Source organism: Alligator sinensis, unplaced genomic scaffold (assembly GCF_000455745.1).
Source record: "Alligator sinensis unplaced genomic scaffold, ASM45574v1 scaffold928_1, whole genome shotgun sequence".
Taxonomy (NCBI): domain Eukaryota; kingdom Metazoa; phylum Chordata; order Crocodylia; family Alligatoridae; genus Alligator; species Alligator sinensis.
The window spans coordinates 1,438,342-1,452,821 of NW_005842229.1; the positions used below are offsets into that span (position 1 = coordinate 1,438,342).

Below are 14,480 nucleotides of genomic sequence, written 5' to 3' on the forward strand. Positions count from 1 at the left end.
GCCGCAGGGCCCGTGTGGCGCGGAGGGGGTTGGCCTAAAGGGCTCCAGCAGAGGAGCTGCGGAGAAGGGGGCGGCTGGGGGTGGCTGAGCGTGCGGCGCGCTTAGGCACCGTGGCTAAATTCCCCCGCTGCGAAGGGGACGGGGGAGCGGCGTCACTAGCCTTTGCGGCTGGCGGGGAGGGCGGAAGTTGCGCGGTGAGCCCTAAAGGGGGCTTGTAAAAAAAGATCAGGTCCATTTAAAGTTGCTGCTGGAGGGCGGCTCGGGCCCCACTGGGGCGCGGGCGCGCACACACACACACCCGGGCGGGCACGGACGCACACACAACACACACAATCGGTGCGTGCAGCAGCCGCCGCCGCCGCCGGAGTTGTCTGCGCTGCTTCTTCCCCTGCTGCAGCCGCAGCAGCAGCGCGAGTGTTGACTTCCAGCCTCCTTTATTTATCTCCTCCCGGCCTCCCCTTCCCTGGCCCAAGATGTAACTACAGCTCAGACACTACGGACCCGCAGATCGCTGCCGAGGCGGCTTTGGCAGAGGAGAGAGAGGAAACCCCCCTCCCCAAAAGGGGGATCTCAAGGGCGTCGGGGTGCTCTTTTCTCCCTCCCCCCGCTCGTCTCTTCAGGGGCAGCCTCTCTCCATGATGAATGTTTCACTCAAGTGATTATTTTGGGGGTGCTTTGCTTTGCATTCGCCTCTCTTTTATTATTATTATTATTATAATTATTATTATTATTATTATTATTATTATTTTCCCCCTTCCTTTCCCCACCGCCACCTCTCGGATTTATTGCTAGGAGAATCGCATTGTGAGGCGAAGAAAGTAGGATTACAAGAGACCACTACCAGCCAACAGCACCCACCCAGGATTTTTTTTTGTCGGTGGTTTTTTTTTTTAATTATTATTGTTATTATATTATTATTATTATTTTTTTAACACCTCGTCGCGGCTTTAATTCATGAAGCAATCGTCCCCTTTTGCCATCAGCATTTGGATACCAGAATGAGCAAAGAAAGACCCAAGAGGAATATCATTCAAAAGAAATACGTAAGTGGCCGTAACAATCTCTCGTTTGACTCCCAGGTTTCGGAAATGGCAGTGAATGTCAAGTTTCGGGCTCATCCTTGCAGCCACCAGGCTTTGAAACAGATGTCTGCTAATGCTGATGGATTGATTGATTTGTTTGTGTATGTATTTAATGTATTTATTTATCCCCCAAGGTGCTGGGCAGTTTCAGGGCCTCTCTTTATTTTTAATTGCAAAGCCTTGTCCTGCCCGGTGCAGATGGGTAGAGCGATACCTCGAGTGAATAAATGTATTGACCTCAAATGACACAATCATGATCTAGTTTTAGGTGAAAGGCAGGGAGGGAGAGGGGGGTGGGGGGGGATGCTGCTGCCATCGTGTAACTACAAACTGCGTTTTCCAGCAGCTTTCTGTAGATTGCACTTTGCAGGCAAAAAAGAGAGAGAGAAAAAAAGCCTTTTGCATGGAGGAGTGCGGGGCTATTCCTGCCGGGGTTGTGGGAAGCCTTTTAAGTTGGGATCCAGTGTCTGGTTATGGCGAGCTCGTTTCTTGCACGACCACATCACATCTCACGGATGTGATCCCTCGCTCCTTCGGCCGGCAGCAGGACCCGAGCCGGCCGGGGATAGTGTTACAGGGAATGCGTGCGTTGGGATTGACTTGAATAATGGGGAAATAGCTTTAAAAAAGAAAAATGATGGCGATGCCTTGAAATTTTAGAAGAATGCGGTCCAGTCCAGGCTGCACAGCATTATGTGTCTGTCTCTCTCTCTCTCTGCTTTTTTTTTTTTTAATTCAACCGCTTAACCAATCCCTTGTAATTGTCTAATCCTTTAAACGTATAAATGTGCAGAGGTAGTTGGATTTTTTGTGCGTGCTCCAGCTCCGTTTTGATTGGCATGGGGGAGTTTTGGGGAGAAAACTGAGGGGGGGGGGGGATCCAAAAAGGCAGGGGATCGCTTTCTCTCTCTCTCTCTCTCTCTCTCTCTCTCTCTCTCTTTTCCAGCTGTATGTTTAAAATGAAAGGTTTCATTTTGTTTGGGGGAGGGGGGAGACTTGCTTTGGGGTATAGTGAATATAACACTTTAAACTACAACTTTTTTTTTTTTTTATAAAGATATTTTGGTTGGTGGTGACTTCGCCCCCCGGGGGATGTTTCTAAAAGGAGGGGGGGGTGACCTTCGGGACACTTACTCTCCCTTTTAGAAATAGATTTCCTAAAACCTGCCGCTGGCTTCCGCCGCCTGCTTCTCTCGGGGGTTGACTCTTGCAAAGCTGAAGGCAGAGGAGAGCGAGGTGAAATGGGCAGCCCCCCCTTCCCCCCTCCAAGCTGCTTTTCCCCCCGAATTTCTGAATTAAAATACATCCGCATTGCAGAGGAATTGGGAGGCTGAAGCCGACTAGTTTAAAGTCTTACAATCCAGACGGGAACGGCGCGTGTTGCCTTAAGACTTTCCCCCACCAGACGGGCACGTTTCTGGGAGACAAAGCAGAAGGGGGTGCGGGAGGGGGGGTACGATCGGCACTGGTCATGACAAATGAACATACCCCCCTCCCCTAGGATTTTTTTATTATCATCATTATTATTATTATTATTATTTAAAAGCCCCCCCCAGCTCCGGGCTGGTGAACAATGCAGCCTCAGTCTGGCCGCTGCCCCTTGGAGATTTAGTAAAACTACTGTCAGCCCCGCAGGTACGAGATGCCCCTGCGAGCAGGAGTGGGGAGACAATGTCTCCTTGTGTTCCCGAGTTGAACTTCGTGGAGTGGCTGGAGGGGAAGGGCTCTGTGTTGGGGAGGGGGGGAGGCTCCTGCCAGGTTTCTCGGGGGGCAGCAGCAACAGGTTAAGCGGCGTGTCAGCGCGAGCCCCCAGGTTCCCGGCCACTCAGCCCAGCCGGGGCCAGGGGCTTGTTGTGCTTGTGACGTCACAAAGGGAAGGGCCTGGGCTCTGTGGAATCTTCGTCGTCTCAAGGTTCTAGTTCCACCCCCCCGCGTGACGTCAAACGTGAGGCGGGCCGCGTGTGCCGGGGAGGGGGGGTGGGGAATGCAGCTTTGGCACTGGCCTCACTGCCCAGGTGAGCAGGTGGAGCAGGCACTGAGCTCGCATCCCCTTCCTCTGCCCTCCTTTGGAGGGGGTGGCATCATGCAGCTCCCCGGCCTGAAGGAGAGCATCCTACCTCTTTAGGTAGGAGGCACTGCTTCCCTCTGATGGCAGTCATTTGCCCTTTAAGAAGGAAGGGTTAGTCATTTTTCTCTTTTCCCCCTGCGTGGGATGTCACTTAGCACCTTAAGGCGGTGCAGAGCGAGTGGGTAGATGCGTCCTTGCGTGTAGTGGTGGTACTGGGGTGGGCTGATTGGCAAATAGGACGTGACTGACACCTTCCCTCTGACCTTTTGAAGTTTTGAAGCGTCACAGCAGAGCATTCTGGGCAGCCTCTTTCCCCTGACGAGCATAAATGTGCACCCACACAAGTCTTTTGCATGCGCACTTCAGCCCCAGGCAGGATCCCGCACACCGGATTTCAACCACAGCTTTCAGAAATCGTTCCTGGTTCTCATCCTTCTCGCCTTTCTGGTTCTCAGCCTCTTGTGGCGACTCTTTTTTTTGCAAAGGTAGTCTGTGCACAGACTTGCACCTCCCCCGCACCTCTTTCTTTTTAGCTGATCTCTTTTTTTCACCTTTTCCTCCTACATCCCAAACCTCCTTCCTTCTCTTGCATGTTGCAGATGCATAATAGGTTTTATTTCATACTACAGTACTTGGATGTTTCAAGATGCTTCTGGTGAACCTTTAATTTGTTTTTGAGGTTTTTCCTAGTTTAGATGAACTAGAAAATTTTGCTTCTGAAAGCTCAGTCTTTTGAAAAGGTATCCTCAATCAATCAATTTATTTATTTATTTATTTATTTATTTATCTATTTATTTTTACTGTCCTAAGTGGTCTCCAGGTCTCTGTATGGAAGAGCTGGCATTTAAGGACTCCTGTGGAGTTACTGTACTGGAACAGAACAATGGTCCACCTAGTGTCATACATTGACCATGTTACTGCCTGCATGTGATGCTTACAGAAAGCATAGATTAGAAGTAAGGAAATGTGATTCTCTTATACCAGTGAATGGCATAGCATAATAAGAAATAAGAGGTCAAGTAATAGTCCAGTCAGCAAAAAACAAAAAAAATGTGCAGCGTAGGCTGCAGCTATCAGAGGGCTCAGCTGCAAAGGCTGTCACAATATAGTGCATGCCTTCATGAATGCTAAAAAGTAAAATGTATCCAAAAAACAAAAAAGCCCCAGAGAACAATATGTTAAAGCTACTTCCTTGAGGCTTGACTTTTGTTTTGTGAATAATTGTAATAAAAGTTCATTTAAACTTCTAACACATTATCATCAGAAATGATAATCCAAGAACAAGGAAGTGTGTGCGTCTTTCTCATGCATTTTTAAATGCTTTCGCTTAATTTTTAAAAGAACCATGTCTGATCTGACTCATACAAATCTTTCTCACTTCTCCCTTCACCCTCCTTCTCAAACATCTTTACATATCAAATATTGCCTTTTGGCTCAAACCTCAGGAAACTGACAGCTTTGGAAGGCATCAGCTGAGAAGCCAGACTGCATTCAGTATGCCCTTGGAATTAACAGTTCTTAAATGACAGGCTTTGAAGTCTTAAGGATAATTTCATAGGCACACTTTTCTGCCTGTATTTGTGATACCTTCTAGCAAATCCTCTGTTAGTTCTGGTTTTTAGTTTCTGAAGTAACAAACTTGGATATTATAGTAAAATACCTGTATAGTTCTGCCATGGTAGCAGATGGCAAACTATAATTAAGTAGTAATGACACCACTGCCTCCTTGTGTGATTTTGTTTTCCTGTCCTTGCAGGGGTAAAAGTGTGGTCGCTTGTCTTAAAAAGACACAGTCCACCGAAGGACTGCCTAAACTTGTCAAATCAGGAGTGCAGGGCCTAAAAACACCTTAAAAGAAACAGATGCTGCAGTTTATAAATAATGCTTGGTACGCTGGCAGCTTCCAGCCAGGATCTGAAAGAGCTTTACCTTCATAGAAATACAATAAAATGTTATAAAATCTTCCGTATCATTATGAGATCAGTAGAAAGGAAATTGCTTTGCTCATCCTTAAAATGTAGCCTTTTCTCTAGTTTGGATCCCAGTATCTGCATAATAATGCACAGTAGCACTAGGGAATTTGAGTGGAGTTGTGCACCAGAACCCACTGAAACTCCAAGGGGAAATTACGAAAACAGAATGTGGTGTGGGATTTTGGCAAGGAGAGGAGTATGGCAGTCTTTCATCCAACTGCTGTGAGTTTTGTAATATTTGTTAAATGAGTAGGACCTCTGAGTAGCCTCCCATCTAAAAGAGGACCTGGATTTGTTCGGTGTGAAGTTGGAGAGAGCAACACCGTCTTCTGAATTTTTGGCACCATATTTGGTCTTGAATAGTTGCTCTTCTTGGGTGAGTATTGGAGGACAACTCTCACAAATAAGGGTGATTTTCATCCCTATGGCCTTTAGGGATGCAGAGGAAGCTCCTTCAACTGTTTTACCAGTGCTGTGTCTCATCTGTGTGCCAGGCTGGTGGGATTATGTTGATTAGTGGTTCCTGTGTAGAGCCCTTGGTTATTACTGTTTGTTTACACAGGGCTGTAGTTATTCTGGTTTCTCTGCTGGAGCCTCTCTTTGTTTTGGAGCCTTTCAAGTTCTGAGGGATAGGCCTGCTCCAGCACCTTTTTTGGCAAAATAACGCACTTGTTAAGTTTTGTAACCTCTTCATTCTTTAGTGCACGTGGCTGAGTCTGGGGTCCTGACAGGTCTCTTAGGGCTCATCATTGTATAACAGTTGTCTACAAGCTTGTATACAACTCATGAAACTAATGAAGTGGCAGTGTACTTGAACGAGAGATGACATCAAGATGTACTTTTCCTGTTGCTTTCCATTATGTCTGGAAGAACTCATGTGGAGGAGTCTAGTGGACTCTTACTTTATCAATCCTAATGGACCAGAAGCAAAAGGTCTATATAAAACACCTTCCGGAATTAACAGTAATGAAACAAGACCATTACAAATGGTTCATAATTTTTTAGTGTTCTTTGGGTACTTTTTACTGCCTAATAGTGAGGCTTGACGAGCCTACTAAGTTAGTGTTAAATGTACAGTGCCTTATCCCCTTCTCCCCCCCCGGAAGAGTGGACTTCTATTTTAATACTCTGTCAAAGTGCAATGCAAAGATTTACTGATCTTATGATGAGATGCGGGGGAGCATCTTATATATTTTATTGCTTTGTGAAACACAGTGGTCTAAATTACTTGCCAAAAGCAAAACATATCAATGGCAGAGAGAACTAATCTTCAGTGTTCCTGGCTTCTACTCCTGTTCTCTGTTCTGTGGATTTCAATACCTTGCTGCAGTACATAAATAGCATCAGTCCTAAAATAAGTACTTCACATTGATTCAGATTTCCCCCTTCAGACTTCTTTCTCTAAAGGGTTGCAGCCCCACTGCCTCTGTTGTAAACCTCTTCTAATGTAATTGTTCACCTTGGTATTTCTTTCAGCTTTAAGGCTGCACTTAAGAATTTATGCAACTTGTTCCTTTGAAAGAAGACATGCTGTGGCTCATACAGGTGTGGAGACTCAGTTGTGGGAGTGCTACATTAGGCAGATTTCTCTTGATGTCATGTTTTGACGCAAAGGGAACTGTTGGTTTAAAACTCAAAATTTGAAACATTTCTACATGTTAATAAATTTGAAAGTTATAGGGAATATTGTTTTTTCAGTATTTATATTCCTAGGCAACATTTTAGTTCAGTCTGTTTAGACGCTAGGAAAAAAACAAAAACCACTGGCAGATGTGGAATGTCCAGGACAATCTATTCATTGCAGCAGAAACCAATTTTTGCATTTAAAACTAAGTTTTTTCTAGACTTTTTGGTTGTGAAGATGACCTTCCAAATGTAAAATGATACACTGTCTGCCTGAGTATATAGAGACCCTAAAATATTACCTCTGATATATTTAACTACTTCTGTTAATCTCAACTTCAAAATCTAATGCAGATTTCAGTGATGCCAAATGTCTCCTGTCTCCCATGTCCTCCTATGAGTTAGTAGCCCTAAATGTCTCTGTTTGGCTGCCCAAACTTTCTTCTCATCTTTTATTCAGCTAGTCACTTTTACCACCTAAGTTTTACAGCACACAACACTAGAAATTTGAAGACAATATAAAATATAAATGGGATTTATTAAAGTAAGCAACAGCGATGGGAATTTGTCACTAGAACCTGCCATGTGCTTGCTGTTAAATACAGGTCCATTTTTCTGAGGAGTATGCCGTGTTTAAACTGAGGTATACAGAAAACATGAGATATTTCATGGTCTCCTTTATCTTGCTGGTTTGTTATCACTCTGGATATTGGTATTATCTTCTTGTTTTTCTGGTGGATGAAAAGACTTGGAAGCTTTCTTGACTATCCTTGGCAGGGCAGGTTTATTTCGGCCTTTCATGAGAACAGTTTTTTCTACGGAACGTTTTAGTGCAAACAGTTTTAAACTATTTTGCTTGAAAATGTCTTCCTCTTTCAATTACTTTGGTTTCACTCTTTCTTTTCTGGTATTGACATCTTGCTAGTTCTCGTTCCTCAAAAATAGGGCCAACACGTGGTGTTTCTGATACAGAAGTGGTGGGAAAGCAATAAAACCTTTGTTAGTCAGTGTGAACATAGACACTTCTTTATTTTCAAGACATGCTAAAAATTGGAATACTTACCACCCCCATACGCTTCCTTTGTGCCCATCACTACACTTTATAGGCAAATAAAGAGCCTGATTCTGCAAAAACTTAGGCTGGTGTTTAACTTCCTTATGTATATAGCCCTACTGATGTTAATGGAGATATTTAGGAGTGAGTCCCAGGATTGAGTTCAGAACCCACTTGCTTCAGTGGGGATATTTGGTATGCAGATCGTTTTAGGATTAGGCTTAAAACTATTATTGCTTTGTTTTTTCAATAACTAATTAATTAATTTAAATTTGGTATTAGGACTGATTTTTTTTTTTTTTTTTTTTTTCAAACTAAACTTTGAGGCTAAATGCACTGCTTGCCGCTGTATAAAAAACACAGATGTAAAACTCCTTGCTTATTTTATTTATTTTGAGCTGAAAAAAAGCTTTACCATAGAAAATAAGCAATTTGCTTCTTGCAGTTTTGGTATTCTTTCCTCCCTCCTTCAACATCTCCTTTTGGAATTATACTGCCTAACTTTTTTGCTCTCTCTTGTGTCTTGTACTCAGCTTGCCGTCAGCTCTCCAGTGCTAATTAGGTCAGACCTTTGAAACAAAACCAGTGCCTAATCTGGTTGTTTGGTGCCCGTAAGACCAAAAACTGCATGTACAATTGAATTGATTCATGGTGGTAAATGTTGTATAGAGGTAGTACGGGGTTACAACAGACACAATGTTTAATTCTCTTGTGAGAATGGTGCAACTTTGGTACTTGCATACGGTACTTTTGCCTTCCCAAATCTCTATTACATAATCATGTGCCTAGTTTTTCTTGCCTGGATTCCTGTCTTTTTAGCCTGGCATTCTTTTACTTGATTTCTTCTACAAGAAGATAACTTTGAATCTGGGGCTTCGGATTATTACAGGGTTGTCTTTTACTATTTAACAAGTAGAAACTCAAATATTAAAATTCATTTAGCTGAAAGTCCTGTCATGGCATAGTGCTCTAACTGTGGTTGTGCTGCATCACTTCATTCTTTTCTGCTTTCTGTTCTCCATATCTGCTTGAAATCTTTTTGGCTTGATGGTTGTGGAAAATGAGAACACCTACATTTCTTACTCATAAGTGGCAAACCTAACTTTTTGTGTACATAGTATGACAACTGGTCAAAAGCACTTATAACATGCAAGGATAAACCAGGGGAGTTCATCCTGGCATCAACTGCTAATCTAAGTGTGCACATGAAAAGCCATCTCAGTTTTGGTCAGCAAATGAATGAGATTTATGCATCTACAGATGCAACGTGATTTATAAATATGCACTCCAAATAGAATGATGTATGTGATTTCAGGGTGTTTTTTTTTTAAAGTAAACTTACTTTGTCCTTGTCCCCTTTGCAACTCCTCCATCCTCCAAACTCCCAGAGTATTCTAAGAAGTGGAGAGAGGTTGTGGATAGGGGGCCAGGGAGGTACAAGAGAATATTCCCATTGGGAAATCCAAGGTCCCCTTCTTTTCTGCCCAGTATTTTCATAGCTGTTAAAATGTTACGGAGTTCTCCCTGTATGTTCATTTTTCTCTGGCCTTCTGATTATAGCTTCTCTCCTCTCATTCTAACCAGGAGAAGGAAAGGACTAGCTTTTTCCCCTTTTCCCATCATCATGCCATTAGTATTATTATTTAGATTTACATCCTGCTCTATCCAGAAAGTCTCAGAGTGGCTTACAGTAACCAAACAGCCTGCAAGATAAGTAACAATAGCATACTCAAAATTGCCCTACAACTTAAAAACTTCACCACCCCTGCTTTTCTGCCTATTACCCAGAAGAGCAGACCATTCTGCTCATCCCAATCATGCTTCCCAATAGGTGTATAAAAACTTACCCCTCCTCTCCCCATCCCTTCCTGGTGTGTATTCACACACAGTATGGATGTGGTTGTTTGTCTTTTTTTCCCCCTTCCTGTTTTCAGACCTTCAGTCTTCCTTTAAGTAAATGCTAGTCTCAATTTGGGAAATCTCGCTGGTCATTCTTTGGTTTTCAGGGCCCTGCCATTGGGATAAACTCTGCTCACCAACAACAGGAGTTAAATTACCCGTGCCCTTCCTTTTAAGGGGTTAAAATTTACATTAAATACTAAATATCCATATTAAGTGAGAACTCCTACTGCCAGTTTAAATAACTAACCTGTATGTTAACCCAGTCTGGCTGAGGCTGAGGATTCTGGGAGAATTGTAAGTGTGATACCAATCGGAGTTCACATAAAATACAGTTAATTTTGTGAACACCACTACTGAAATGAACAGAAGCCTATGAATCTTGGAAGTGAGTTTCTCCAATCTTTCAACCCGCTAGATGTTTATAATAATTTCATTAGTTGTCATACCTTGTGCCTCACTTCTGGAACTAGTAATCTATATTGCCAAGGAGTTCTTGCTCTGGAAGTTGTATTTAGGCTTATAAATTGCTGTGATCTACACTACCTGGAATCTCTGTCTCTATAAGATGAAGGATAGAATGAGTGCTGGAGGGGTATGACTGTGGTGTTGGCTTCTTAATTCTTTCAGCCTGTTTGAAACAAAGTTATTTCTTTAACACATCAGAGTTGTAAGCCAGATCTCTCAGCTGTGGAGAGCAGAAAACAAAAATTTTATAATACACGTTTCCAGGACTGCGTTTATGCCAGATCAGTTAGCTTTTTTTTCTTTGCTCAGCTACGACTGAAATAAGCAGGACTTCTTCTATCTTAGTTTCAAGGATACAAATGTCTAGCCAAATTGAGTGTACAAAACTCCAATCCAAATGAAAAGGGAACATTTTTCTATTATTGTTCTTAAAGCTGTTGGCCTAATTGCTAGATGTATAGTTCTTTAATGCAGTCTTTTTGGTTGAGATCCCAAGTTGATGTGAATTTTCAGCAGACAGGGATATGATAGATGTGGTTGTCTGGTGGGTAGTCATTTTTTTTTTTTTTTTTATCCTTTGAAGTGTAGTGGTGGTGATGGAAACTCCCATGGCTCACTGCAGTCATCCCCAATGACTACTTGAGACTGGGAAACATACATTCTCTTGTAAAATAAAAAAGTTTACGTGTTGGGTTGGTTAGTGGTTGCTTAAATCAATGATTAGAAAACATATCTGTTAAAATGTGAATATAAATGATAGGCTGTTTGCTACTATAGCCATTATGTTAGATTTTTTAAAAGCTTGTACCAGTGTGTATTGTTTACTTACACTTATTCAACATAATAGGTACATGCTGGTATTATTTTGTAAGACCAAAGGCTTTGTACTACTTCAAACCTTGAGGTCATTATTATAGGTAAGATGTCCTGTTACCTGACTATAACATTTACTTTTTCATGTAAGAAGAAACCATATTGTGATTGTAATTCATCTGAATCTGTTTTGTTTAGTTTTTGGTTTCTCCTTCCTCCTCCCTCCCTCCCCCCCTCATGTGTATCTATATAATACCATGTTTCAAATAGTCACTGCCATATAAAATAAAAAATGGGAGGAAGAGACTGTCTCTTCGAACGTAATAAAGAAACCTTTTAAACAGGTGGAGAAAGATGTGCTGCCCAGAAATATGTGGTTCTAGGAATTTGCCTCAAACTCTCTCTGGATATGAAGTCTCACTCTGAATATCTTGTTTGACACCTTCTTCTAGTACTGTACCTAGACTCCTGGCAGCCCCAGGCAAACTTTTAGTATTGCTTTCCCCCCCCCCCCCCCCCCCTTTGCCAGAGATAATGATGATGATAATCAGACAAAGGGGATGGGGATTACCGTTTTTGGGCCCCCTTTTCTGTCCAGGTTTGCCCATGCCTGTGTTCAGCCCTGCCACCTCCTATGGGTGCATGGAGGTATGCAAGAAGGGTGGGGGAGGGCGGTTGTTTTTTTTTTTTTCTTCTAATAGTGACGTATTTTTACAACTTTGGTAGCAAGCTTTCTAAGTGATGGAAAGAAAGGGGAATGGATTGCTTTATGGCCTAAGGCATAGGGGGAAAAGAATTTAACTATTATGTTCAATTTCCCTCTTTTCCCCACCCCTCGGTCTCAGACCCACATCTCTGTCCTGGGAATTATCATGGTTTCAGTTGCAGGTGTATTTTATCTGCAGTTTCAACTGCAGTCCAAGTGGTATAGGTGCACAAAGCTGCTCTCTTTACCGATTAATTATGGACCTGCTTGAAACTAGTCTAAACTACCAGTACAAAGTGTTGTTTTGGTGTTTGCACCAATGTCTAGCCACTGGTGATGACTATCACTATGAGACTTCCCCAGTCAAGATAAGACCCATTACTTCTTTTTTTTATTTATTTATTTTTTTAAACCATTTTTCCTACATATAAAATTCCCGGGACTCTGCTCCTTTACTCCTGCAGGGGGTGTGACCATTTTCCAAATCCTAAAATGCCATGGCAATGTGAAAAATGTCCAGTGTCAAACATTCTTAAGTTTCCTTGATCAGCTTTGAAATCCAAGCAGTTAGTGGAGACACAAAAGTAGAAATAGTTTCAGGGTACATATCTACCTTTTATATAATTTTTTACCTCCTTTTGCCGCACAAGACTCCCAAAGGGGGGAAAACTAATGGTACAGCTGGAGCCACTGCCACAGGAAAAGTGCTGTCTGCTTTAGGGAATTCTGTCTTTTGACTTCCTCTTAGTGTTATGGTTGGTTCCCTCTCAGTTAGTAGGAGCCCTAATAAGGATGAAACCCTGAGGCCTCTTGCTGTGTTGAACCACAAGCATCCATTAAACTAAGAGGAGAACTGGCAATAGCGCTGGTGGAAATTGTGAAACTTGTGGGAGAGGAGGGTGAAAGCCAAGTGTAGGCAAGGCCAAAGTACAGTCGAAATAAGCTTTAAAAAAAACCCTGAGGCTCTTGTCTTAAGCTCTAGGAACCCTGGATTCATGCAGCAGAGAACTTAAGCCAGTAATTCTCCACCAGGGTGTCGTGTGATCCTTTTAAAGGTGTTGCAGGATGTTGCACACTTGCACACCTAACTGTACTAACACTTGCACATGATTCGCAAGATAAACCCAGAGTTTCAAATAGCAATGTAGAGTGTCAAGAACATGCCAACCTCACATGGTCCAAGTTGCTCTTTATTTTTTCCATAAGCAAAAAAATGAGTTCAAGCTAAGAGCTAGCATTTTCTGAGGGGTGCCTTTAGTGTCATGAGGTTGAGAACCACTGACATAAGCCCATGCCTAACTCAAAGCACATGAGTCACTGGACCCATTCGGTGCTTGAAAGGTAAGCACATTTTAGTGCTTTTCTGACTTGAAGTCTTGGTTATTTATGTAGGATGTGTAAAAACATGGTGACAGAAATGTAAGTTTTTGAAGATGTCTCTCTGACTTTTTTTCCTTTTACCCTCCCTCTCCTATTCTTTTTATTGTTAATTTTGATTTCCCCCTCCCCTCCCACCCCCATGGTTTTTCCAGTGTTTTTTCATAATCTTACTTTTCTTTTTTGAATAATAATTGCTCTTTTTTTCTTATTTCCTGTCTGTCTGTCTCTTGTTTATTTTAATTTCTTTCAGTTTTTCAGTTCTGTTAGTGCAGGCATCAGGACTGGGAAACCTCTTCCAATCTTGTGTTTGTGTGTCTGGGATGAGGGACAGATCCTTTTACCTTGGTTTATGTTTAGGTAGATGGTTCTTAGGGTAAACAGTCATTGCCAAACAAAGTGGATAAAACTGTAGTGGGATGTGTCCTGCCACAGCCAGTCTGCTTTAGTGGCAAAAACATGTATTGTCCATTCTCCTGCGTTGGGCAGGGACCTGGTATGAGCCTACAAGCGATGCATTTCCCTTGCTGAGGGATTCTCTGCATCCCTTTCTGCCTCGCACCTGTTTCCTGGGATGCAGGTTCCATGCCAGCCCCTGGCTTATGTAGAGGCCTAGGTTAGCCCAAGTCCTGGCACAGGGTGACTCGGGACCCAGGAAATCCCCAGTGACCTATGCCTCCGACCCATGCCATCTCACATCCCTGTGTGAAACATGTGTCCTGTAGGGGAAATACAGAGCAGTTCTTAGTGCCCCATGCCTCCACCCTGAGACTTGCAGCACATTCTGTGTTGACCCATGTTTCACGTGCATAGGTTTTGGCCTGAAAGCACAGGGCACAAGGCTTCTCTTCATTTACGCAGATGCACTTCTGGAGATCCTGGTGTGGGTCTCTGTAAACAGCGAATTATGACTTTCCTTACTTCCAGAGAGGCACCCCAAGATTCCCTGGGACACATCTCTATAATCGGGGAAAGCAAGGCTTTCCTGGGTTGTTCAGGATTGGGTCCCTCAAGCCCCTGGAGCACCTGCCCAGGACAGCTGCAGAGCATAGGCAGCTCTGGGCTGCGTGCACTCTCCTGTCACAGAGCAAGTAGATGTCCACCTTTGTTAAGTAGCACTGTTTACCACTACCTTTTGCCAGTGATGTGGCATGACAAGGAGTAGGGATGTCTATGTGGTTGACATTTGTGCCACCATAAAAATGTCACATTGATGCTGCCATAAACATCGGGAAGTGTCTGTTTCTGCCCTCAGGCAGTGTCTGTTCACAGTACTCTCAGAAAGGGTGGAAGAAGGGCTGCCACAGCACCTACTTGGATTTCATTTCAGGCTGGAACAGAAGACAGGGAGCTTTGGCAGCAGCTTGCTGTTTGGGGCAGTGTTGTTGAGTATTGCTTTGCCCGAGAAGGGGAAGAG

General features: G+C 43.1%; 1 protein-coding gene across 1 annotated transcript in view; it reads left to right on the top strand.

The window, feature by feature from the left end:
- The first annotated feature begins 680 nt into the window (after positions 1-680).
- The window catches only part of JARID2 (jumonji and AT-rich interaction domain containing 2), a 307,370-nt gene continuing 293,570 nt past the window's right edge, over positions 681-14,480 (top strand). Inside the window, 1 exon segment of the mRNA XM_006027253.3 lies at positions 681-1,043. Within this exon segment, the coding sequence (XP_006027315.1) occupies positions 999-1,043 (45 nt within the window). The 5' untranslated portion in view covers positions 681-998.